General features: G+C 54.7%; 3 protein-coding genes across 6 annotated transcripts; 2 read left to right on the top strand and 1 right to left on the bottom strand.

Annotated features, from left to right (window-relative positions):
- The first annotated feature begins 1,259 nt into the window (after positions 1–1,259).
- Positions 1,260–4,635, top strand: POLR2H (RNA polymerase II subunit H). Its single transcript, XM_032338867.1, has 5 exons — positions 1,260–1,496; positions 2,426–2,509; positions 2,593–2,686; positions 3,224–3,307; positions 4,251–4,635. The coding sequence occupies exons 1-5, from the start codon at positions 1,424–1,426 to the stop codon at positions 4,366–4,368; spliced, it is 453 nt and encodes a 150-aa protein (XP_032194758.1). The 5' UTR covers positions 1,260–1,423; the 3' UTR covers positions 4,369–4,635.
- THPO (thrombopoietin) lies at positions 1,935–14,848 on the bottom strand. 3 transcript variants are annotated; one of them, XM_032338858.1, is made up of 6 exons: positions 13,088–14,848; positions 11,585–11,743; positions 11,221–11,348; positions 10,835–10,921; positions 8,864–9,031; positions 1,935–2,096 (listed from the first exon to the last, which is right to left on the bottom strand). In XM_032338858.1, the coding sequence occupies exons 2-6, from the start codon at positions 11,595–11,597 to the stop codon at positions 2,085–2,087; spliced, it is 408 nt and encodes a 135-aa protein (XP_032194749.1). In that variant the 5' UTR covers positions 11,598–11,743; positions 13,088–14,848; the 3' UTR covers positions 1,935–2,084. The 3 variants fall into 3 exon arrangements, with proteins under 3 accessions (XP_032194749.1, XP_032194732.1, XP_032194742.1); XM_032338841.1 differs by lacking the exon at positions 1,935–2,096 and adding an exon at positions 6,632–8,621; XM_032338851.1 differs by lacking the exon at positions 1,935–2,096 and adding an exon at positions 6,632–8,609.
- A 409-nt stretch (positions 14,849–15,257) lies between these two features.
- Positions 15,258–24,471, top strand: CHRD (chordin). 2 transcript variants are annotated; one of them, XM_032338675.1, is made up of 23 exons: positions 15,258–15,492; positions 15,740–15,843; positions 16,321–16,453; positions 16,599–16,727; positions 16,820–16,919; positions 17,043–17,130; positions 17,492–17,633; positions 17,752–17,892; positions 17,978–18,060; positions 18,137–18,284; positions 18,436–18,542; positions 18,666–18,785; positions 19,414–19,570; positions 19,894–20,114; positions 20,596–20,709; positions 21,033–21,305; positions 21,396–21,489; positions 21,605–21,661; positions 21,950–22,053; positions 22,507–22,609; positions 23,070–23,224; positions 23,395–23,494; positions 23,755–24,471. In XM_032338675.1, exons 1-23 carry the CDS (start codon positions 15,345–15,347, stop codon positions 23,805–23,807), a joined length of 2,874 nt encoding a protein of 957 aa, XP_032194566.1. In that variant the 5' UTR covers positions 15,258–15,344; the 3' UTR covers positions 23,808–24,471. The 2 variants fall into 2 exon arrangements, with proteins under 2 accessions (XP_032194566.1, XP_032194575.1); XM_032338684.1 differs by having other exon boundaries at positions 16,324–16,453; positions 23,755–24,470.
- The last annotated feature ends 480 nt before the right edge of the window (positions 24,472–24,951 follow it).

Genomic DNA, 24,951 nt, shown 5'->3' with positions numbered 1-24,951 from the left:
GAGACGCTCGGTCTCTCTCATTCTCCTCCCTCCTCCTCCTCTTTTCCGCGGCTCCCTAGGAAGTCGCACCTGGAACAACCCGGCCCGCCGGGTGTACCCGGGTGGAGGTGGGGAGGGAAAGTGAAGGGGTGAGGCTCGAGGGAAGAGATGTCTAGGTGCTGGCGAGGCCTCCTGGAAGGCGGGCGTGGGGGTACAGAGGTCGCTTTTTCCTGGCAGGGCCCAAGGAGAAACTCGAGTAGCTCCTGACGTCTCGCCACGGTGGGGGAACAGAGGCGAACAGCCTGCTGGGGCTCTGCGTTCTCTCTCAGGGTCCGGAGGAGGATAGAGCGGAGGGTGGGGTGAGCACAGGGTGGATGGGCAATGTAGGAGCTGGTGCTGGGGGAGAGGTCAGTGCACAGGAAACAGGGAGTGTGCGGGACGACGCAGGACCAGCATGAAGGGGCATGTGGGAGGCAGAGGCAGTGCCAGAAAGGGGACAGTGTGAGAGGAGCCAGCACCCAAGAGGAAGGGGCAGTAGAAAGGAAGAGCCAGTGTCTGTGGGAGAGGACAGTGCCTGCATGAAGGAGCCCATTGACCAGCGTCCAGAGGGAGAAGGCAGTGGTGCGGGAACAGGTAGTACCAAGCTGAAGGGGCAGTGCTCAGGAGGAGAGCCGTGCGATGGGGTTAATGCCGGGCTGAAGGGGCGGAGTGGAAGACAGTAGGGCCCAGGGGAAGAGGGCAGGTAGGGAGGGTACAGTACCAGGGGAGGGGACAAGTGTAGGCTTTCCTCTTCCCCATAGTGACATCATGGCAAATTCCCAAACTGGACGGACCCGGCTCGGGTGACATCCAGCAGGGCTAAGCCGGTCAGGTCCTGGGCGGGCGAGGCCTCAGTGCCAGCTGGGGGGGACTGGGCTCTGCGCCCTGCAGGGTCAGCGCGCTGGGGGCGGAGTTCTCTTCTGCCCGCCCCCGGCGCGGACTGTGCCCTCGCCGGGCACGCAGACCAGCAGGTTAAGGCTTGGGCCGGGCTTCTCTGGGCCAAGGATCAAGGCCCCCGTGCATTCCAGTCTTCCCGACCCGGACTCTCAAGAGGGCGCAGTAGAGCTTCGGCATACAGCTAGAAACGGCGCCACCTCGGCCGGAGGTGGAACTAATCGTGTCCCCGCCCCGGGGGCGGAGTTATCCGGCCCTGAGACCCGCCCTAAACCCTGAGATCTCTAGGAAGGACTCATTCGGGGCGGAAGTTAGGAAGCCCCGAAAGGCAGGCGGCGGAAGTAGTGGCGTTGCTGAATGTCCGTGCGCATGCGTTGACCTAGTCCCTCGCTGCCGCTCTTTAGGCGCTATCTTTCGCGTCTTCTGTCCTTTACTGCGAGTGAGGGGGAGGGTGTACCCCTAGGCGTGGTCGCGCTCCCAATCCCTCTGCTGCTCTCGTGGTCACCCTAGCATGGCGGGTATCCTGTTTGAGGATATTTTTGATGTGAAAGACATTGACCCGGAGGGCAAGAAGTTTGACCGAGGTAAGGTGTACGGAGACATAGGGGCGTTTTAGAGGAAGGGGGTAACCTCCACGGGGACACGCCCCTGGGCCCCTTGTCCACCCACCCACGTGGCCTCCCCCTACCGGCAGTTCCTGATACAGGAATCTCCCTCAGGAGACCATGTATAGATGAGAACACGGAGACCCCGAACGCGGCCTGGCTTCACACAGGCTGTGCCGTGTGCCTGGATGGCCTTTTCTCGGGTGCTGGTAGTCCGTGCATCTTTCTAATCGCTTCCCACTCTGTGGTAGTCGCTGTACCGTGCACCTTACACACACTTTGTCCTAACTGTTCCTTTCAGGAGGCAACATGAGGTAGTTGGTGTCTTACCCATTTTGTTCGGAGAAGTTAAGTAACCTACCCAAGGCTGCACAGTGAAATAGTCCGACTTCAGAGGCTCTATTCTTGTATTGTCCTAAGAACCTTAGCTTAGAATTGACTGCTTGCTATACAGCTTTCTATTCTGTCCTCGATCACTAATCATTCCTCTTTGGTGTCTCTTCCTTTGCCTGGAGACTGAGATGTTCTTCAACACAAACACCAGTTCTTAGAGTCCTGGTAATCCACTCAGCACAGCATCTGGCACAGAAAGACAAAACCTTTGGATGAATGAATAACTTGCCCAAAGTCAGTTTATTTCTTAATCACCTAGGCAGGCCCAGAACCAGGATATTATTGATTGCTAGAGGACCTTTGATTCTTTTCTGGGATTCTGTCCACTTGCCATACTTTTCTCCCCTGTCCTCCTGGCATATGTCTGCAATTCTTTGGGAGCAGATGAGAGGCTAGTGGATGCAGACTGGGTTAGAATGAGTGTTCAGTTACATATAATCCTTCAAAGTGGGGTCTGCCAGGTCTGCCCTGGGCTTGGCAATTACCTATGTGGCTCTTTCTCTGCTTCCCTCCAGTGTCTCGACTACATTGTGAGAGTGAATCTTTCAAGATGGACCTGATCTTAGATGTAAACATTCAGATTTATCCTGTAGACTTGGGTAAGTATTGAACACAGACAATAGCAGGAAGCTTTTTTTCATTTCAGCTGTTCTTCAGCCTCAGAAAGTGCCATGATTTTCAGGTGACAAGTTCCGGTTGGTCATAGCCAGTACCTTATATGAAGATGGTACCCTGGATGACGGTGAATACAACCCCACAGATGATAGACCTTCCAGGTGAGGAAATGAAGAAGGGAGTATTTGAAATATGCCTGAGGACTAAGTAGATGAGTGGTATAGAAGGACCGTTATTTAATTTGTGGAATAAGTGATTATCAGTAGAATCTGAGCAACCATAAGGAAACTGCAGCACTCAAGATTTCAGACAGCCAGGTGTTTATCCAGGGCAGTGATTACATGCTGTGGGTTGTAACTTACTGATGGCTGAAGAGATGACCACTCAGTGATCCAGGCTGTGTGAACCTTGCATCTTGGGAGAGAGTTTGGTGTAATGGAAAGGCTTTGGAGTTCCACTGAGTTCACATCTCAGGCTTACCACTTACTTGTTGAATAGCCTTAACCTCTTGTAGTCTCAGTTTCCCTGTCAGTAAAGTACAGATGGTCACACCTTGCTCATAGGGTGGCTGGGAGGACTAAATGGCATTGTGTTTGGAAAACATCTGTTAGAATGTTGACACTTAGTTACCGTTTTTAAAGGGCTTCTTATTATTGTTAACTACTTTGAAGAATAACCTTGCCACTGCTGTTCCACAGGGCTGACCAGTTTGAGTATGTAATGTATGGGAAAGTATACAGGATTGAGGGCGATGAAACGTCTACTGAAGCAGCAACTCGTCTGTAAGTGCCATGGTCTTGTGAGAACCCTTGCACCCCAGCCCTCTTCTGATAATCTGAGCTCTGCTATGGAAATTTGCACCACGCTTCATGTTTCCTGGGTTTGGTCTCTGTCCCCCAGGCACCTCAGATCTAGGTGGGACCCAGAAAGAAACTGTTGTGGGAATAGTTTCCAGTCAGAAATGTAGGCTGCTCACTTGACCCTTTGTCAGGACCTCAGGGCCCAAGGGTCCAAATGAGAAACTGGTGATCTTGCTATGTGAAGAGCAAAGGAAGGTTGCTTCCCTAAGAACTAGATGCAGCAGTAAGGGATTAAACTGCTAGGCTTTCTTGTTTTTGTTTATTTGTGTGTGTTTTGCTATTCTACAATCCAGTCCCTACTTCTTTGGTTTCCCTGCCCAACTGTTTTTCCTTTTCTGTAAAATCTTATTAAAACAATATGTACCCTTTGTAAGAAATTTGAAAAGCAGAGAAGTAATGTGAAGAAGCAAAAAAAGTCATCTATAATTCCATACCCAGAGGGAATCTTTTACATAAACATTTTTGAATATTCTAGTTTTTTCCTGTGTACTTTTTTCTTTAAGATTACCTTGTTTATTACAATGTTTTATTCTGCTCTTTTAGCTTTAAGTTATGTAAAACATTTCCCCTTGTCTGTTTAAAGCTTTTCCTAAACATTTTAATAGCTGCATAACAATCCAGTAAATGGATATATCTTAATTCATTTAACCATTTCTGTCATCCTGGGTGTGTAGCAATTTCCACTTTTTGTTGATAGAAAAGAATACCTCTTTGCACAAATCTTTGCCTTCATCCTTCTCTGAATTTTGGTTCCTAATGACAAACACTAGAAGAGTGCCTCCTTTTCTTAAAAAAGGGATGGAGAGCCACTGGGTCACTGCCACTCCAGAGCTTAAACTCATGAGACTGGGGCCTTCCATTTCAGCTCTGCCTATGTGTCCTATGGCGGCCTGCTCATGAGGCTGCAGGGTGATGCCAACAACCTGCATGGATTTGAAGTGGATTCCAGAGTTTATCTGCTGATGAAGAAACTGGCCTTCTGAAGCACACAGGAAGCCAACCTTGCTGCTTAGTCACTCAGGAGTTGGACATCCATTCAAGCCTGAGGAGCAGTTACTACTGACCACCTGTTCAGGAAAGGGCTGGCTGAGTGGATGGCCACTGGGGGTGCATCTTTAGGTGGTCTGGACTCAGTGGACTCAACTTGCCTGTGAAAGACCCAATGGGAGAGCTTAAAACAAATCAGAAGTTGTTTTGTGTATATGATTTTTTAATTAAACTTTACTTTTTCAGACTCTTTAAAAAAAAAATCTTTTCTATTACCCTAAAATCTTTTTTTTTCCCCAATTTATCTGTGGTATATTTCTGGCCCACAGCCAGATGATCACATGTCAATGTAGGATCTATTCTGGCCTTTTGGTATCTGGGTTTAGGGTTATCTCAGCCTCCTGGTTGCCTATCCTCATTTATTCTGTAATGTGATTTTCTATCTGGGAGACAGAGTATTGTGCTTTTGGCTCTTGAGGGCACCCCAGGCCCGGAAGATACCACCCATTTGGCATAGAATTTTGAATTGGCAAGGAGCCCTGCTTGTGTCCTTCCAACACTTTCAGTCTCTTAGGAAGTCAGATCACGTTGATTTGAATGAGTCACTTGCATAGCCTGGAAATGTTCATTTTTGTGGAAGCTTTGGGTGGAGGCTTTTAGATACTGGATTGGGACCCGACTATGAAGAGAGTAGGAAGAGCAGATTTGGTGGTTGTAGGAACAGTGGAGTAGCTAGGTGTCTGCTCTACGTTCCATTGGCGACCTGGAGGGAGGGTAAGTGGAACGGGGCGGTGGGGGGGGGGAGGGCGTTCCTCACCAGTGACACTGAACAGGCAGCTGCTGCACAGACCAGTGAAGTGGACAGGGCAGCAATACCAATGAAGTTGGCAGTCCGGCGCCAGTACCCAGGACAATGGAGCAGCCTGACTACAGTCACTAACCTAAGGGCAAGAACAAAATTGAGGAAGTGGTGATGCTTACTAGGACTCCAGCATATGAGGCTGGCTCTTCAGCCTGGCCTTTGTGGTCTCTGAGAAAGTATACTGGACTCTCATTTCCCCTGAGAAATTCAGGATAACAATCCAGAAAGATGGCAAATGTGTATTAAGCAGTTCTCTCTTTTGATCTCCTGCCTTTGCCTCGGAGCTGGTCCCCCTGCTGGGATGCCCAGGGTTATTTCCTTCCCCATCATTTTCAGGTCTTTACATGAGGTGTTAGAAATTGTATTTAGGGAAATGGGTTGAAAATGAATGATCTCTGCAGGGGAGGAGGAAAAGGTATTTCTTCAGTTTACTATGGGGGGGGTGTAGAAGATACACTGGGGGTTGGGATGAATTTTTGTGGAATCCTAGAACTTTTACCTGGAGTTAGATTTTCGGAGGTGTTGGAGAAGGATGGATTTTGCTCAGAGTCTGAACCTAATTATAGTAAGAGTTTGTGGGGGTAGCATAGAGCACTATCCCGGCTGCCCTAGGGGCAGAAGAGAGAACTAGTGTGCAGTCGAATAGAGAGAAGGGTGTTCTGGTTCTAACAGGTTTTTTGCATTTTGTGGACAGGGAAGAAGGGATAGAATGAGCCTGAAGACATTTTGGGAAGGGTTGGGAACAGCTTAGTTCACACTGAAGAAGTCCATGAGTTATTTGCATTTGCCCTAAAGTAGGTCAAATGCCAATCCTGGAGGTACTTAGCTGGCTGTATACATCCTGCAGTTTTGCTGTCCTTGTCTCTCATCTGACTGTGGTGAGAACCCTGAAGCCTTTGCCTTTGGTCCCTTTGGCTCGTCTTGTCCCGGTTGCTGACTCTTTCATGGGCCACAAAGTTCTTCATTTGATCATTACATTTAGCCTAGGTTGGTATTTCAGTAAATTGCAATTTCCACTTACATTCCCCCTTGATGGCATGCTAGAGTTGGTAGTGTGGAAGAGCTATTCTCTCCCACGCAAAAACTGACACCCTCTGAGATGTGAACACTTTTGAGCTTTGTACATTTGTCGATTCCTTCTCCCTGGTGACTGTTCTGTCAGTGATGGGAGAGGAGACGTCTAAATTGGTCACCCCATCCAGGAGCTTTGGTTTTCTCCTCAGAACTTTTTAATTGTTGGTGTATTTCCTCCCTCAGAACTTGGATATCTTTTCTAATAAACAGAATCACTGAATGATCTGTTGGACAGTGCACCACACTTGGGACTGTATGGGCTCTAGTCAGCCCAGGCTGTTTTTTCTTTTCTTGCTCACAGGCTGTGTGAGCATTGAACATGCCTGGCTTCTCTGAGCCTGATAGCATCCCAACCTGACAGGTGTGTGAGCACTATAAAAGGTAACCTACATAAGGCTCCTGGTACACTGGCTTTCATTCTTCTATTTTGGAATACCTTTAGTGGTCCTGGGATATTTGTGGCAGTGTCTGGAACTCTGGGATCTTGGCTCTTTTACCTACCGGGTAGTTTTTCCTCTCTGGGGGGTTGGGGAAAAGGAAGAGGAAAAGGATTCTGAGTTTTCCTGCAGGAGCCTCTGGAGGTAGGGTTGAACTTTGCCGTGGAGTTTTTGCTTGGGGCCATATAAACCTTTTTGTAAGCATCAGGGTGGCATTTATTTGCAACGCCCCATAAGCCTGGCTTCTTCTCTAGAGAATCCTTAGCAGAGTTCATAGTGGTCACATAGGGCTGCTTTTTGGATACTGTGGACTTCTGGGAATTGGGAAATGAGCCTTCAACTTGTACTTGTCCCTCCCGCTGTGTGAGCCCTGGGAGAGTGACTCTTGCCACTTCCTGCACTTCCCCCTGACCTCCACAGGAGGGAGGCAGGAACCCGTGCCTGCTGAAGCTTCCCGCTGAGCTGCTGAAGCTCTCCCTGTTTGCTCAGCTGTCACATCCAGGTTTTGTCTTGACTGAACTGTCTGCACAGCCTTACCTGGGGTGTGAGGCTCTCGGAGGCTTCCTGTTAACATTTTTGGAGGGGAGGGAAGGGGGAGATCTATTGCTCCGTGAAGAACCTCTTTTCCTTGCTTTTCAGTTAGCTTTTGGGTGTTCTTATTTCTTCTTTATTTACTTAGGCTCAATTTTGTTGATTGCGTAGAGACAGCCTTTCTGAGAGACAACCTCACATTCATTTTTCAAGAGTCAGGATCTCCTAAGAAAAGGAGATCAGAGTCTCACTGAGAATGACAATAAAGGGGATAAAGAGACTGACCTTAGTTCTGAGTAGAAAACTGAAGTTCTTTTTCCCCTGTTTTTTGACATTAGCTTAGTGTCTATCTCCATTCAGAATTGTATGCAGAATCCTTTGCAGAATTGTATGAAAAAGAGCTCATAGAGAATTAGTAAGTTGTAAATTTGTGCAGAAAATAGACCAAAGATAACTAGCTACCCTGGTGAATATTATTGATAGTTTAAAAAAATAGCTTCTGAAGTTTTACAATATCCAGTGAAAAATGATCCCCTTTTCTGTCCCGTGTAGTCCCCTTTAGCAGGACTTTGGGTTTCAGGTGAAAGCAGGTAATCTGATATAACACGACTCCCAGGGCCTGGCTCCCAGAAAGGGAACTTTACATGGAGACAGTGCTGATGCTGGCAGGGCCAGAGCACCTTTCTCCTCCTGAGACAGATTCTGGAAGGGAGGGTGGGCTGCAATTAGAAGAGGACTGGTCCAGTTGGGTGTGGCAGAAGGGTTAGGAGGTGGAGGTTGGAGCTGGCCCCGGAGGGATGGGTGAGGTGGGTGTAGGAGAAAAGAGTGTGTTTTGCCCAGTAGGAGGATGGGCTGGGGAAGGAGAATATCCAGGCCAGAGGTCAGGGGGCAGGGAGTCCATGCCTGAAGTTGTTGGAGGGATATCTGGGGCTCCTAGGGCTGCAGGTAAGGGTCCAGGAAAGAGTCCATGAGTTCCAATCAAGGGTCCATGTGTCCTGTTTAGGTGTCCAGGCATTTGGTCTAGGGACCTGGAGGTCTGGTTCAGCAGACCAGGAATCTTGGCTCTGAATCTCTGCAGCCTCTTCAGAAGTCCAGAGCCAGTAGTTCTGGCGGAGACACTGGAGTTTGTCTCCAACAGTCCAGAAGTCCTGTTTGGGAGCTTGTGCAGGGTGAGGAATAGAGAGGTATTGCTTGGGACAGCTGTCGTGGGTAGGGCCTGCTTGGCACAGAGGGTGGGCCCTACTACAAGCAACAGGAAGCGCACCTTTCCTCGGAGCAGTTGTTGGAAGGTCAGGAATATGGCACTGGGATCCTTGTGAATTGTGGTCCTGCCCTGTGGAGGAAACTGAGGGCAGAGGATGGGCCTGAGGCCAGAGACCTGGGCCAGGTATCATGCCTCCCTTGTCTCCAGGGAAAGATAAGGTGCCAGCACCCAGACTTTATGGCTGGAAGCGAGCACTCCTTAGTTGGCCAGCTGTGCTACCCTCATGATTCCCAGAATTCACCTTTCTGCCCTCAGGTCTCCTAAAGGGACGGAGTCAGCAAAGGACAAGTTTCTATAGTCCCCTTGACTCAGGACTTACTTACCTGGGTTCCAAGGAGGCCCTGCAGTGCCCCAAGGAGGAGGCGGACCTGTCCAGAAAGCTGTCCCAGGAGGGATGAGAGGCAGGTGGGTCCCAGTTGGGTCCGTGCTGCCATTACTCCCTCCAGCAGAAGGGCTGCGGCTCCCAGAACGTCCTGTGCCTTGGTCTGCTCCTGCAAAAGAGACGGAAGGGAGATGCGGCCTGCTTCAAAGGGCATGCTAATAGCGGGTGGGGAGCCCGTAGGAGTAGCCAGCGGAATGAATCATAGGAGCTGAGAATTGGACAGGACCAAGGTCCCACCCAGCACAGGAATTCCTTCACAGTCTCCCGACAATTGGTCATCAGCCCCTGCTTGAATAACTCCAGTGTCCGGTAACCCAGCCTGGCTCTACATTTAATTTCAGTCAGAAAAGCACCCCCCCCCCCCCGGCCCCGTACACTATGTTGGAATTTGTGCTATTACAGTTTTTAGCCTCTCGGTTCTAGTGTTGCCAATCTACTCTTTCTGCTACAAAATCCTAGAATCATATGATTTTGTAAAAACTGAACATAGAGATGAGACCATCCCAAAGATCATAAAGACGAAGGAAAGGGGTTTACTGATCAATGGCAGAGCTGGAACTGCCAGGGGTCCCTAAGAACTGCCCTTTGTCCCTGGCCCAGGACCGCCCCCACCCCCAGAAGACCTGAGAAGGAAGAAAGGGGATTCTAGGGATCTTGAGGGTAGAAGAGCTCACCTTGCAAGGAGCGCTCCCTCCCAGGAGGTTTCCTGAGCCCTAGACTAAAGCAGGTCCAGTTATAGCACAAGACTTACCACTTTTCTCCAAACTCATCAGATAGGCTTTTTTTTTTTTTTTTTTTAGCCTTTCCTCACATAACATGTTTTCTAACCTCTCTGTTCAGGTTGCTTCTTCCTTCTGGACACATGCTAGTTTCATATGGTCCCCCTGAATAAATTAGCATGTGTTTAGAGGAGGATATCCAGTACTCAACTCCTTACTGTTAAGTCCAGGCCACTTAAAGGTTTTTAGGAATATTTCCACAGGGTGGGTGCTAAACACCTAAAGCCACCAAGAATCACTAGCTTTTCAAACAGCTGCTTTAATAGTGTTACCTGCTAAGTCTGAGCTTAGCTCTGTCCTCCCAGATCTTGCTCATAGTAAGTTCTAGGGCCAGAAGTTTATATAAGGGGAAGTGGTGGCATTGTGGCCTGGAAGCTGGAATAGGACCTTCCTTGATTACTTTGAGTAAATGTGGAATTTTTTGTATATCTCTGCTAAGTTTTACCTTGTTTTTGATCTAGCCTTTCAGCAATGTGAAACTTGATTCTGTCTCTTGTTATTTTACCTCTGCTTCCCAGTTTTGTGTCATCTGAGTATGACAGACCAGTCTTACTTCTTCATGGCAGCTTAAGTTTGCAAAGGAACAGGTCAAAAGCATGGCCATGAGAGACTTCCTCTTCTTATTCTTTTTTTTTTTTAAAGGTCTTTTTAAAAGATCTTAAGATTTTAAAAAAATCTTTAAAGTTTTTTTTTTTTTTTTTTTTTTAAGATTTACTTATCATTTGACAGAGAGAAAGAGATCACAGGTAGGCAGAGAGGCAGGCAGAGAGAAAGGGGGAAGCAGGTTCCCAGCCGAGCAGAGAGCCCAATGCAGGACTCGATCTCAGGACCCTGAGATTGTGACCCGAGCTGAAGGCAGAGTCTTAACCCACTGAGCCACCCGGGTGCCCCACCGTGAGAGACTTCTATCCAGCTTTTCTGGGTGCTCAGCTTTGAATCTATTTTCACATACTGGGACTGCAAGCTGTCATCCAGAGGATATCATCACAGTCGAATGTAGATTAGTTTAGGGTGGCCAAGCCAAAGGTGGGAGATTTTTAGGGAGCTCAGGGATTTTGAAGAAATCGTGGGAAGCAGTAGAAAACCGATGAAAACAGGAGTTAAGGAAACCAAAGGAAGGATGGCTTTCTTACCTTCTGGGTTTTCCATTCTCCCAAGCTAAAGTCCACAGCAGGCAGCAGGACAGGTGTGGACAAAGGGTTAACGTCTGGACACTGGCTCTATTGAAAAAGATTGGTGGTGGGGTAGGGTGGAAAAGCTCAAATAAAGGAGGGGGCGTGTGGTGACCCAGTGACTAGGATAGACTTCCATGAGTAATAGATATCCAGACCAGAGCTTTTAAAAGTAGACTAGATTGCAAATCGTCATCCTTGTCAAGGAGTGGTGATGGGGAGGTGGTGGTCTTACCAAGGACAATATGGGAAGAACAGTGATCAGATCAGGGAGTGGGAGGGAGTGATGGGAGTGAGGGTGTCTACCCAGGTAATGGATAGAGGGGAGAGTGCTGGGAGAGTCTCACCAGTCTGCTGTGAAGGGCATGGGAGTCACGAAGCAGTTTATTTAGGAGACGGGGGTCACAGGCGGGAGGAGCCGGGAGGCACAGATCCAGTCTTGCATTTAGGAGAAGCATGACCACGAGGAGCAGTTCTGAGATGAGGAGAAGTGAGGTTGAAAGGGTGGATAAGGAAGAAATCATTGTCAGGTGGTAGTCCAGAAATTCCTAATTAGGACCCAGACCTGAAATCCAGGGAATTTACCTTTCAGAAGCCTTAATCCTGGTGGATTGGGTTCCCGCAGCCCTCCACCCTGGCAACACATCTCCCTTCTCTTCTCTCGAAAACCCTGCTTTGATTTGGCCTGAGATCCCGCAGGAGTTTTCTTACCAGTCAGCTCCATTCTGGCCAGGCTGTCTGGTAGGAGCGGCTCCCTGGATGGGGCCTCTCCCCTGAATCCTTCCTGGGGCCATGGAGGCGGCTTGGGCTCTGGCACTTCTTGCACGGTGGGGGCACAGGTGGGCTGAGGAAGAGGGTCTGGAATCTATCCTGCAAGTGCCAGGAATAATGAACATTTAATCAGGTGTCAAGGAAAAGACTGCCTGGCTGGGGGAACAGCTGCTGGGAGGGCATGAGATGTGGACCAGCCTCAAACTGTTAACGCTCTGCCTGCTCCCAGGTCCTTGCGACTACAGGGTATGGTGTCTCCTCTTTGTCAGGGTTCCTCAGTGGACCTGATGTAGGGCTGCTGCCCCTGCTGAGAGGAGCAGGACAGAATATGGACACACACACACACAGATACACACACGTTGTAACTGGCCTCAAATTCTGAGCAACCGTAGTTGTTTGGTTGGAGAAAATCTGGGATGGGGAGAGGGAGCCAGGAGTATTGTGGCATAAGCCTGGGAGGAGAGGTTCGAAAGTGGGAAATAGGGTCAGGATGAGGAGCTAGCAAACATGCAAAGCATTGAGGGGTAGCTGGGGGAGTGGGGCTAAGGAGGGGACTTGGGGGAAAACAAAAAGGACTACTAGGGGTTGGTGATTGCAAGATTATGAGAAGGTGGTATGGGAGCAATTAACTGCTCGTTCTCTCTCCATTTACTTCCCCCCATAAGCCTCTTGAAGTTTTTCTTTGCACTCCCAGTTCTAAAATACTGGGTTATCTGAGGCAGAGAAAGGGGCTAACAGTCCTGGCACTTCCCACCTGAGGTAAAGTTGCCCAGCAATGGGCACCTGCTGAGTGAGACACCCACCTCTCATGGCGTACCTCGCCTTGGACACCGGTGTCACCATAACCATCCCCTAGCCCACATCTTCCTCCCTGCCCCCTTTGCAGACCCCTTCTAGTTCCTTCACAGGACCCCCCACATGGGCTCCTCCTTCTTTGACAAGTTGTGCAAAGAGGCCTGCACCTGATTCAATATTGGGATTTCCTGTAGGTCTGTCAACATGCATGAGCCCTCCTCCCACTACCCTCTCCTTAGGCCCAGCTTCCCCAGCCCCAAGATTCAGAGCCTTAAACTAACCAGGAACGACTGGGTAAGAATGGAGATTGGGCCCGTGTCCAGTTTGATGCTACATGCCGTAAGCCCTAAACGCACCACCTTTCTTATCTTCTCCCTGGGCACATGTCCCCTTTCCTTAGGGCTAGCCAGAACAGTGCTATATTCCTCCAAGTCTGTGATCAGTCCCTCAGAACCCAGCACCCCACCCCCTACCCCTGCTCAGTCCTGCTCAGTCCTGCTCCTCCCATTCTGGGAAGGCTACACTCTTCTCGACAAAGGTCAGTGCCTGTAGGTTCCAGTTTGCCTGCCCCTCCCCCAGCTGAGAGCCCAATTCCTCTTTCCTGTCCTTCCTACTCTCCATTAATTCCAAACTCTGCTTGCCACTCACCGGGTGGAGAAGGGCTCCAGGACCCAGGTGCACAGCAGGCAGCACTCTGGGGAGCCGATGGGTAGGAAGACACGTAGTGTTGGGGCACAGCCCCTCCACAGCAGTAGGGTCACAAGCCTGCCCCGGACACTTCTGTCCAATCAGAGAGCAGGGAGCCACCAGATACCGGCGAAGGCCGAAGGCCCCCGGAAGTGACGCCTTCTCCTCCCACCTGCACTGAACGTGGAACCCCTGCCTGGACCATGGTCCACTAGCAGAGCCCAGCTCCTCCACCCACACACACCACAGGAAGGATTTCAACAGGGAGATCCATCTTTTCCTAGGAGATGGGAAACCTGGGACCTGGCTGGGAGGTCTTTTTTTCCCAGGAGAAATCTGACAGGACGGTTTTTGTTCCCGCGGAGGAGGCACGGAGATCTGGTTCTGGTTTTAGATTGGTGTGTTTTACAGTTCCTGACCGGCCAAATTTCTTTTCCCTGGACAACACACCTGCTCCTGAGACCCCCTAGGGCTCTTGCTTTCCTGCCTTTCTCTCCTATAACCCTGTGGGGGTTGAGTCTTCGTCCCCCTTTCCCAGTGGGAATGTGGGTATTGCCTATGTTGGGGAATGACCCTGTCATTGGTCAGTGTTATAGGAAAAGGGTTTGGACCATTTGAGAGGATTGAGGTGAGGGGGGCCTGTAGGGGGTGCTTAGGCTGGGCTCAGGTGCCCCTCTGTGTGTGGGGGGGAGCAGTGGCTCAGACAGCTAACACCATTTACCTCTGTGCCTGAGCTCTCCTGAGCTTGCCCTTTTTCCCTCTTCCATCTCCTACCATTCCATATGTGACAAGAGGAATAACCAGGCCCATGTGTCCCTGTCTTAGGAAAGACAGCTGCTGAACCTCCCCCGCAAATACCTCCTGCTGGCCCCCCTCTTCCTTTGGCCCTGGCTCTAGTTCCTTTGCTTTCCCCTCAATCCCAGTCTCCTTACAGTCTCTGTCCTCAGGGGCCTCCTGGCCTGACCTTGTTCCCATCACCCCCCACCCTAGTTCTTCCCCTCCTGCTCCTCCTACCAAGGATGGGGCTGTCAGCTAAGGAGTATGGCCTAGATCCCGGAATTCTCCAGTTCAGCCAGACGAGATGCCTCCCAAGATTAGGAAGGAGGGTGCTGGGGTGGTTGGGAGGATGGTGGGCTAATGGGTGTGGGAGGGGACAGGGAGGCAGTCATGACCAGGAAACCAAGACAAAGGAGGTTGGGGGTGGGATGGAGAGGCAGAGGGTCCCCAGGGTGAAGGGAAGAGGGTGAGGAAGAATGTCAGGGTGGGGACAATGATGGTTGGATGGGCCTGCAGATAGGTTACCGACAGGTTACAGGTTACCGTAGGGAGGGAAACACTGTCACAGACAGCAAGGGGACTCTGTTTCTGGCTAAGTCCCTGTCCTCGGGAACAGCAGAGTGAGGGAAGACCTCAGAGAAGAGGTAGGGCCACAGGCCAGGCAGTGAGTTTGGGTAATGTGGGGTTTGAGAGGTGCTGTGGGCCCACGGTAGGGGAGATCAGTTGATGGGCGTTTTCTCCACGTTGTCATCCTTAAAAGACAAGTCTTCATCTTTCCGGCAGGAACGGAGTACTAGCCCAGTGGCCGGCCCAGGCCTCAGGCCCGGCCTCGGCCGCTCCCTGGCCTGGGGCTCCCGTCTTGGACGGGACACGCACCTCCTGGTGCAGCCGCCCTGTGGCCGCCAGCAGCGGGGGGCTCCAGACCCGCCTCTTCTCCCCTCTTCGCGCCCCCTGGTCCCTCCCCTCCCCCTCCCCCCTCCACTCCCCCTTCCCCTCCAGCCCCTCCCTCCTCCCCTGCCCGGTCCCAGCCCCTCCCTCCCCTCCCCCACTCGCGATCCGGGCCGCTGCTGCTGGGCCGGACCCCCCGGGCTCAGCCCGGCCCCTCGCCGAGCTGCCGCCGCCGCCCCGTTTGCTGAGGAGGAGGCCCCCGGCCGGGGCGCCGGGCGCGGGGCATAAAACGGGCCAGAGCTGGCGCCCAGGGCACTAGAGCCGCGTACGGCCCGGGTCAGCGCCCGCCCGCCCGCGCTCCTCCCGGTCGCTCCTCCCGCCCCGCCCGGCCCGGCGCCGACTCCCGCCGCCCGACGAGCCCCTCGCCGCACTGCCCGGGCCCTGGCCCCGGCCCCCTCCCGCCGTACCGCCCCCGGCCCGGCCTCCTCCCACCTCCCTCCTCCCTCTCCTGCTCCCTCCTCCCTCCCGCCTCCCCAGCTGTCCCGTTCGCGTCATGCCGAGCCTCCCGGCCCCGCCGGCCCCGCTGCTGCTCCTGGGGCTGCTGCTGCTCGGCTGCCGACCGGCCCACGGCACCGGCCCCGAGTCCCCCGCGCTGCCCATCCGGCCCGAGAAGGAGCCGCTGCCCATTCGGGGAGCGGCAGGTAGGTGGGCGCCCCGGGGGACGCGCGGGCACAGAGTCCGGCTCCGGGCAAGTCTGCGCCCGCCCGGAGGGGGCGCCGGGAGCAGGTGGCTCAGCACGGCGGGCGGCCAGGAGGGTTGGGCGGGGGTCGCGAGGCGCGTCGTTGGGGGGGGGGGTTGTGGGGGGGACCCAGGGCCCGGCCGGCAGCGCCCAGGGCTGGCACACCGCAGGAGCGGGACAGCGGCCGCCAGCCAAGCCCGTCCCCGCAGGCTGCTCCTTCGGCGGGAAGGTCTATGCCTTGGACGAGACGTGGCACCCGGACCTAGGGGAGCCCTTCGGGGTGATGCGCTGCGTGCTGTGCGCCTGCGAGGCGGTGAGTGAGCCCGAGTGCCGTGGCCGGGGCCTTTGCGGGTGGGGGAGCCCTGGGGTCCCGGGATTTCGGAGTGGAGTCGGAGCTGCTGTGAGACAACAGCGAGCCTGCAGGTATTAGGGATATGTAGCTCTATGGAGATATATATCTATATATCCATATGTATTTTTTTTCCTGGTGGAGAAAGTTGGGAGGAAGCCCCCCTTCAGTTCTCAGGTGCTGACTGCTATTGACCGCCCACTATATGTCAGGCTCTTTTGCCAACGGTTTCTCTCTCACTGAACTCCTAGAATAATCCCGCTAGATACACACTATGACTTCCCGCATTTTCCAGATAGGAACCCTAAGGCCCAGAGCGGTTGGCAGTTTGTCTAGGGTCATGCGGAAGCAGAGCGGTCTGACTCCATGGGATGACCTTGCTCTCATCCTGCGACCCTCCCCATCTGGCACTCACTCGGTTTCCCCCGTCTTCCCCACAAGCAGCCTCAGTGGGGTCGCCGAGCAAGGGGCCCGGGCAGAGTCAGCTGCAAGAACATCAAACCCGAGTGCCCAGCCTTGGCCTGCGTGCAGCCTCGGCTGCTGCCGGGACACTGCTGCCAGACCTGCCCCCAGGGTAAGGCCCGCTCCCTGGTGAGGGGAGGGTGGCCGGGCAGTGATACTTGGTCCTGAGCCAGTGGCTGGGGCGGACAGAGCAGACGAACGGCCAACTGGCCCTCCTCGTGCCCAGCTGAAGCCCTGGTTTCCCACTCCGGGCTTAGAGCGCAGCAGTCCTGAGAAGCCGCCAACGGGTCTGGCCTTTGAGTATCCCCGGGACCCAGAGCACCGCAGCTACAGTGACCGCGGGGAGCCGGGCTCTGAGGATCGGGGGAGAGGAGATGGACACACGGGTAGGTGTGGGCCAGGAAGGAACTGGAACTATAGTTGCCCCCGCCCCATGGCCGCAGCGGGTGACAAAACTCTGGACATCTTTTCCTCGCAGACTTCGTGGCGCTGCTGACAGGACCTAGGTCGCAGGCCGTGGCAAGGGCCCGGGTGTCTCTGCTGCGCTCGGGTTTGCGTTTCTCCATCTCCTACAGACAGTGAGAAAGGGGAAGGTGGGAGGAGGGGTGAGCAGGGGACTGGGGAAGGAGAGTTGGGAAAGGCCGGTGGAGCAGTTCCTGGCCCAGGCTCAGAGCCCTTGCTCACCGGACCCTCATTCCCAGGCTGGACCGCCCTACTCGAATCCGCTTCTCAGACTCTGCCGGCAGCGTCCTGTTTGAACACCCTGCTGCCCCCACTCAAGATGGCCTGGTGAGATGATGCCATTTACTAGTGCTTATCCAGTCTGGGCGCTGTACTGAGAACATGCTCTGCATTGTCTCTTTGGGTTCTCACTGCAGCCCCGTGAGAGGAAGGCACTGACATTATGATGCCCATTTTACAGATGAGGGAAACTGAGGCTCAGTAGCAGAATATGCTTTGCTCAAGGTCACAAGCTAGTAAGTCGCTGAGCCAGGATTTGGACCCCAGCATCTGGCTCCAAGGCCCCTTCTTAAGCTTCCTAGGAGGGCACGGGGCTCCTTCGCATATTCCTTCTTCACCAGAGCTGGGTCTCTCAGCTGGCCTGTGTTGCGTAAGGTCTGAGTGGGGCCTTCTTGTCTCTCTGCTCCAGGTCTGTGGGGTGTGGCGGGCAGTGCCTCGGTTGTCTCTGCGGCTCCTTAGGGCAGAACAGCTGCATGTGGCGCTTGTGACACCCACTCACCCCTCGGGGGAGGTCTGGGGGCCTCTCATCCGGCACCGGGCCCTGGCTGCAGGTGAGGGGAGCACAGAGCCCCTGGACATGAAGTTCTGTGTCTTCTGTATCCCCAGGAATAGAGTGGGCTGAGGAGGGGACTTCCTGATGGTCTCTCATGGTCCTTCCTTCTCTCCCAGAGACCTTCAGTGCCATCCTGACCCTAGAAGGCCCCCCACAGCCTGGCATAGGGGGCATCGCCCTCCTCACTCTCAGCGACACGGAGGACTCCTTGCATTTCTTGCTGCTTTTCCGTGGACTGCTGGAATCCAGGAGCGGGGGTGAGTGGGATGGGGCAGGCCATATGAGGAGTGGGGGGAGAGCACCAATCCCTCAGAGGCCTCCTCACATGTGTGGCCCTTGCAGGACCGGCCCAGGTGCCCTTGCGGCTCCAGATTCTACACCAGGGGCAGCTACTGCGAGAGCTCCAGGCCAATGCCTCAGTCCAGGTGAGTGAGGGTCTGGCTCTTGCTGCCACCTGCTCTGGCCTCTTGCCGCACCAGCCACACCTTGCTCTGTCCTCAGGAGCCAGGCTTTGCTGAGGTACTGCCCAACCTGACTGCCCAGGAGATGGACTGGCTGGTGCTGGGGGAGCTCCAGATGGCCCTGGAGAGGGTGGGCGTGCCAGGGCTGCGCATCCGTGGACACATCGCTGCCAGGCAGAGCTGCGATGGTGAGGCGGGGTGGGCCATGGCACCCCGGGCACACGCCACTGACAGGCACAGACACATGGCCAGGGTGGGTATGGGAGGAATCCTGGGGGCTGGGGAGGGATGAACGGCCGTGGGGCAAGCCAGCCTCCACCTTTCTGGTCCCCCCTGCAGTCCTGCAAAGCGTCCTTTGTGGGGCTGACGCCCTGATCCCAGTTCAGACAGGGGCAGCCGGCTCAGCCAGGCTTACACTGCTGGGAAATGGCTCCCTGATCTACCAGGTAAGAGTCAGCAGCTGCTCAAGATGGAGGGCAGCAGGGCAGGGTGGGGCTTCGGCCTGCACGGTTCAGACCTCCAGCCTTCTCTGCCACTCCAGTGTGCCCTCCCCTACTGTGCCCCCCCAGGTGCAGGTGGTAGGTACAGGCAGTGAGGTGGTGGCCTTGACCTTGGAGACCAAGCCTCAGCGGAGAAACCAGCGCACTGTCCTGTGCCACATGGCCGGACTCCAGCTGGGAGGACACACAGTGAGTGCTGTCTGCAGAGCCAGGCCGCGGGCCGTGCCCAGGAGCTAACAGCGCAGGGGTGTGCAAAGCCAGGTTGGATGAGCAGGGAGGTTCAGAGTCAGTCACTCACTAACAGGTTTCTTTCATGGAAGTATTCATTCCCTGGGTGCATTTTTAGGGAGCCTCAGGCTAGGGACTGGGATACAAAGAAAATCAGATGTGCCCCTGTCCTCAGCCATGTCACATCAGATGGGAGGCAAGGTTGGCTAGGGAGATCATATCATTAGAGATGTGATAATGAGTGCCACTTACCGAGGCTTTCTCTGTGCCATATACAGCACTGATTGCCTTCCTTGTATGAATTTTGATCCTCACGGTTCCCATTTTACAGATGATGGAGTGAAGGATCAGAGAGGTTAAATAACTCTTTAAGACTTTTACATAGGTAGGAAGTGGCAGAGGAGGGACTCGAACCCGGGCTCACGAGGTGCTTATCCAGTTACGCATGTATGTTGGGTGTAACATGGGGCACAAAACATGGAAAGGCATTCAGAATCTCGGGCTTGTGTGAAAGCTGAGGAGGGCTTCATCTGGAACCTGGCAGGCTGTAGCTAGGGCTCTCATCCTTCCCTACCCCTGCCCCTCGCAGGCTGTGGGTGTCTGTCCTGGACTTGGCGCCCGAGGGGCTCATATGCTGCTGCAGAATGAGCTGTTCCTGAACGTGGGCACCAAGGACTTCCCAGATGGAGAACTGCGGGGTCATGTGTCTGCCCTGCCTTATAGTGGACACAGCGCCCGCCATGAGAGTGAGTGCCCCAGGGCTTCGCCTGCCCTCTGGTATCCTCAAATCTGGGACTTGGGTGCCAGGGGGCCAGAGCCTGGTGTGTCTTTCTCTGTGCCTGAGCCCCTGGCTGGCATCTGGAGAAGGTGGGGGTATAGATGGTGCCCCTGCAGGGAGACCCTCTCCATGGCCAGGGCGCAGGGGTCTAAAACTTGCTGCCCCCCAGCCCTGAGCCTATGGACAGTGTCTGCCAACGTGTGGAATGAGCTTCAGGGGAAGACGGGGACGAAGGGAGTGGCTGCTCTAGGCTACCTCCTCATCGCTCACCTCTCCTCTGTCTGGATCCAGCACTGCCCGTGCCCTTGGCAGGAGCCCTGGTGTTACCTCCTGTGCAGAGCCAGGCAGCAGGACATGCCTGGCTCTCCCTGGACACCCATTGTCACCTGCACTATGAAGTGCTGCTGGCTGGGCTTGGTGGCTCCGAACAGGGCACTGTCACTGCCCACCTCCTCGGGCCTCCTGGGATACCAGGGCCCCGGCGGCTGCTGAAGGGATTCTATGGCCCAGAGGTGAGGACCTGGTGGGGGATCGAAAAGATCTGCGTGGTTTTTTTTTGTTTTTTTGAAGCATGGAGGGTTGTGCAGGCCTGTGGCTGGTGTGGGGGGTGGAGAACATGTAGCCTGGTATGGCAGAGCCGACCTGGGCTGGGAAGTCAGAAAGCCCTGGCTATGAGTTTGACTCAGCCTTTTAGTATCCATTCTCCTTCCTACGTCCCTCTCTGGCAGGATCTCTTGAACCTCCAGGGGAGCGGGTCCTCCCTGAATGGGGGTGGGCTGCGGGGACTTGGAGTCAGAGACCCTACAGCCCACCCCTATTGAGGGGGACCTAGTCAGAGACCTGGCTTCTGAGCTCCACACCACCGCTAATGGGCTGCACTTCCCGGAAGACCTTATTTCACCTCCCCTTGTCTCAGTTTCTCATCTGTGAACTGAGAAGGGGAGGCATAGCTCCAGAGCGCCTTGTTCCCGCCCCCTCTCCTGTCTCTCGCAGGCCCAGGGCGTGGTGAAGGATCTGGAGCCTGAGCTGCTGCGGCTCCTGGCCCAGGGCAAGGCCTCATTGCTGATCACCACCAAGGGGAGTCCCCAAGGGGAGCTCCGGGGGCAGGTGGGCAGGCAGCGTGGGCCGCTGGGGTGGGTCAGAGTTGGGCGGGCACTGTGTATTCTTGCCTGAGTCACTCACTCTCTCTGAGTCCTGGGGGGTGGTGGTGTCACATTCTCTGGCTGGTTGGGAGGATGAAGCCTGACAAGTGTCAACGACAAGGCTGGCAGCAGCTTACCCTGTCCCTGGTTGCTGGGGAGAGATTTCTGGTGCTAACACCATCTTCCCAGGAGTACTCAGAGGTCGAGGTGGCTTGGGCAGGTGGGCTGACCGCCGGTGGAGATGCGAGGGGGAGCCCAGGCGCTTCCTCAACTCACCTCTCCTCCCAGGTGCACATCGCCAACCAGTGCGAGGTAGGCGGCCTGCGCCTGGCAGCTGAGGGGACTGAAGGAGCGTGGGCGGCCAGGGCTCCCGATGCAGCAGCCCCGGCACTGCACCCACTGCCCGCTGTGCTGGGCCCCGACACTCCTGTGCCAGCCAAACCAGGAGGCCCCGGGCGCCCGCGAGACCCCAACACCTGCTACTTTGAGGGGCAGCAGCGCCCCCATGGGGCTCGCTGGGCGCCTAACTATGACCCGCTCTGCTCACTATGCACCTGCCAGGTAGGACGCAGCCAAGGGCGCACTGAGAGGTCTGGGTTCTGGGGCAAGCCAAGTCCCAGTCAGTCCCCCCACCCAACCCTCTCTTTGCAGAGACGCACAGTGATCTGTGACCCTGTGGTGTGCCCGCCGCCCAGCTGTCCCAGCCCTGTGCAGGCACTAGACCAGTGCTGCCCTGTGTGCCCGGGTGAGTATCCCACCTGAGTGGAAGGGGTAGCGGAAGGTTCACCGTGAGGGATGAGGCCTCTGGGGAGGGAAGGAGTTGGCCATTCTTGGCCTTCACTATTTCTTTGGCCCCACAGAGAAACAAGATGTCAGAGACCTTCCTGGGCTCTCCCGGACCAGAGACCCGGGAGAGGGTGAGCTGGGAGTCTGGTGCAGGGATGGGGAAATCCAGTGGAGCTGATGGGTGGGACCAGGAGGGGTGCTAAAGAGTGAGAACATGAATGGGAGTGAGTAGAGGGAGGCTGAGGGGCGCAGATTCCAAAGGACATCTGGCAGGCTTCATTAGAGTAGTTGGTTTGCAAGTGGGCCCTGGGGTCAGATTAGTGTGGGGTTGGCCCGAGACTCCAGCCTTGATTGTGGGCCCAGCCAATGAGCTCAGTACTCATGGCAGCTGGGCACTGTTCCCCCCCCACACCCCGCAGGCTGCTATTTTGATGGCGACCGGAGCTGGCGGGCAGCGGGTACCCGGTGGCACCCCGTCGTGCCCCCATTTGGCTTAATTAAGTGTGCTGTCTGCACCTGTAAGGTATGGCCGCCCAATCCTATCTGGTGCCATAACCCAGCAGGGGCTGCGGAGATGGGGAGGGGGCTGCTGAAAGAGGAAGGCTGAGCCTCGGTGAGGAAGGCTCAAGGATGAAAACACTAAGAAAAGTCCTTTGAGCTTGGAGAGTCAACTTCCTGCAGGAAAAGGGAAGGGCTGACGTGGGGGTGAATTCTGGCCCTTCCCGCTGACTCGCTCCATAGAGCCCTGGCCTTTTCTGTACCTCCCTGAACTCCCCTTTCCATTCCTATAAGCAGATAGGGGAGTGGCTGCCTTGAGGGGCTGCCATGAGCATTTGCGTTCAGGTGTAGAAAGCACCAGTCCGGGCTTCTGAGTGAAGGGCCATGGAAATACGACATCTGAGGGTTGGAGAAGGAGAGGGAGGAAGCAGGAGGCTCCCCTTCCTTTCTGACACCCTCCCTCAATGGATCCCTGCAGGGGGGCACTGGAGACGTCCACTGTGAGAAGGTGCAGTGTCCTCGGCTGGCCTGTGCCCAGCCGGTCCGTGCCAACCCCACTGACTGTTGCAAACAGTGTCCAGGTGAGGGGGGTGGGCACTGGGGCTTTCCTTGGCAGGTGAGGTGCTTCACTGCCTTGTCCTGGGTGAGGGGGTGTGTGGTGAAGGCGGATGGAAGGGACTCCTCAGTTAATTCAGCAGTTACTGAACCCTGCGTTGTGCCTAGCCTGGGGCCAGGGCTCTAAATGCGTTTGGAAAGAATGTGCATGGGTTTATTAGTGGGCTGTGATGGGTTCTGGTTACTGCCCCATCCATCCATCCTTCCTCCCTCCCTTCCCCGCTTCAATCCAACTGTCCAATCATCTATTCATCCTTCCCCCCATACATCCATCTTCTCATCTACATTTGTCACCTACGAAGTACCAGAAACTGCTAGGTGTTGGAGATTCAAAGACAAATAAAACCTGGGTGGTCCTTGCAGAACTCACATCTGCTGAGCTCTTCCTCCTTCCCTCCCTCTCTCTCTCTCTCTCCCTTCCAACAGTGGGGTCAGGGGTCCACCCCCAATTGGGGGACCCCATGCAGGCCGATGGGCCCCGGGGCTGCCGTTTTGCAGGGCAGTGGTTCCCCGAGAGCCAGAGCTGGCACCCCTCAGTGCCCCCCTTTGGGGAGATGAGCTGTATCACCTGCAGATGTGGGGTGAGTGGAGAGCGTGCCTTGGGTGAGGTGGGCAGGGAGGGCCTGGCCTAGGGTGGGGAGACCTTTCCGGGGAGGGCAGGCTCCTGGGAGTGGGCTTCCCTGAAGAGGCTGAAGGCTGCTGTGTCCCTGTGCCCCTGGGTACCCTCAAAATCTGCTCTGTTGTGCACCAGGCAGGGGTGCCCCACTGTGAGCGGGATGACTGTTCATTGCCACTGTCCTGCGGTCCAGGGAAGGAGAGTCGCTGCTGCTCCCACTGTGCACCCCGGCGGCGTGAGTGAGGGGGCTGTTGGTGGGCCTGGGGAGGGAAGGCAGCACCCGCCCCCTGCCAGGGAGGGAAGGTGGCACCTGCCCCCTGCCAGGAGCCATGCCATCTGCTTCACCAGTGCCCTTCCATTCCACCACACGGCAGCCTTGTGGACTTGGTCTTGACTACTCTTTCTTTACAAACGAGATTTCTGAAGCCCAGAGGAATTAGACAGGTAGACTAAGGTCACAGAGCTCCAAAATTTACTCCCTTCTGTCTCCGGCAGCCCCAGAGACCAGGACAGTTCCAGAGCTGGCGAAAGAAGCCGAAGGCTCCTAGGGAGCAGCCGGAAGGCCGCCTGACCAAGAGGACGGGGCCTGGGCTAGGGGAAGGACTGGCGCCAAGGACCCTGCATTCTCCCATGGGAAACCCAGTGCCTTTGGCCCCTCTTTTCTGCCTCTTCTCCCTCCCCCCACTACCTCTGGTAACCACACCTCCACAAGGGGAAGGGGCAGCCAGGGCAGACCAAGGCCACAGCCACTCGGACTCCCGCCCTGTCACCCTCCAGCCTCTGCCTTGGAAACCCAACTCCTTTCTTTCTGTACAGAATGTCACTGGCTTGTTGGGATTTTTTAATTTATCCTCACTCAGCACCAAGGGTCCCCCCACTTCACTCCTGCTGCCCCTGAGCTGAGCAGAGTCATTATTGGAGATTTTTGTATTTATTAAAACTTATTATTATTATTTTTTTTTCAGTCTCAGGGTAAAAGTCATTTCTTTGTGACCAGGGACCTGAGTGGAGAAGGTCTGAGAGTGGGAGCCCTGGCTCCAGGGGCTTCCCTCTGAGTCTTGGGGAGCATGAAGAGATCAGAGAGGGGGGGGGCGCAGTCACTGGCTGGCCCAGATGCCCCAGTGGGGCTTGGGACTGTTGCTGAGATGGACCAGAGCCTCAAGAACTCAGGCAGACACAAATGTGGTTTCCCCGGCCTACCCGTAGATGGCATTTTGCTGACCCCCTGTTTAAAGTGGCTCCAAAGAGAGAAACAAAAGTACCACCAGCCTCTATCTTCTTTGTCTCAAGGGAGGCAGCCACGACCCTGTTATCCTTTTCTGGAAATGAATGGTGTTCCAGACCAGTTCGGGGGCAAATCTTCATCAGAATGGACTGGAGTTAGCCTGGCCTTGTTCTTGGCTGAGCTTATCTTGGGACCAAGTGCTGTAGAGTAGGATAGGACCCCTCCCCGCCACCTCCCCTTCCTGCCGTCGGCAACCAGACGTGCCTGCAGAACTGGGGGGAGGGAACGAAGGGTGTCAGGATAGAGAGCAAGCAATGCAGGTATCTGCAGATCTCTCTTCTATATAAACGATGCGGGATAAAGTGAGTATGGCATTTTATGACCTAGTTGGGTATTGGGAAAGGGCGATCATAGCCTTCTTGTCCAGGGTGAGGCATACCCTATGTGCTTAAGAAGTTATTGTCTTC

The sequence above is a fragment of the Mustela erminea genome, chromosome 1, assembly GCF_009829155.1.
Source record: "Mustela erminea isolate mMusErm1 chromosome 1, mMusErm1.Pri, whole genome shotgun sequence".
In the NCBI taxonomy this organism is placed as follows: domain Eukaryota; kingdom Metazoa; phylum Chordata; class Mammalia; order Carnivora; family Mustelidae; genus Mustela; species Mustela erminea.
Note: the sequence above shows the minus strand (reverse complement) of the source record. Positions and strands in the feature narration are given on the sequence as shown.

Bases quoted from the DNA above. Each gene is read 5' to 3' on its own strand.
- POLR2H (XM_032338867.1), top strand. From the start codon at position 1,424: ATGGCGGGTATCCTGTTTGAGGATATTTTTGATGTGAAAGACATTGAC. The intron at 1,497-2,425 runs GTAAGGTGTACG...GCTTCCCTCCAG, and splicing joins GGGCAAGAAGTTTGACCGAG to TGTCTCGACTACATTGTGAG. The intron at 2,687-3,223 runs GTGAGGAAATGA...GCTGTTCCACAG, and splicing joins ACAGATGATAGACCTTCCAG to GGCTGACCAGTTTGAGTATG.
- THPO (XM_032338841.1), bottom strand. The intron at 10,922-11,220 runs GTGAGACTCTCC...CTTTTTCAATAG, and splicing joins ATGCCCTTCACAGCAGACTG to AGCCAGTGTCCAGACGTTAA. The intron at 9,032-10,834 runs GTAAGAAAGCCA...TCTCTTTTGCAG, and splicing joins GAGAATGGAAAACCCAGAAG to GAGCAGACCAAGGCACAGGA.
- CHRD (XM_032338675.1), top strand. From the start codon at position 15,345: ATGCCGAGCCTCCCGGCCCCGCCGGCCCCGCTGCTGCTCCTGGGGCTG. The intron at 15,844-16,320 runs GTGAGTGAGCCC...CTTCCCCACAAG, and splicing joins TGCTGTGCGCCTGCGAGGCG to CAGCCTCAGTGGGGTCGCCG. The intron at 20,710-21,032 runs GTGGGCAGGCAG...CTCTCCTCCCAG, and splicing joins AAGGGGAGCTCCGGGGGCAG to GTGCACATCGCCAACCAGTG.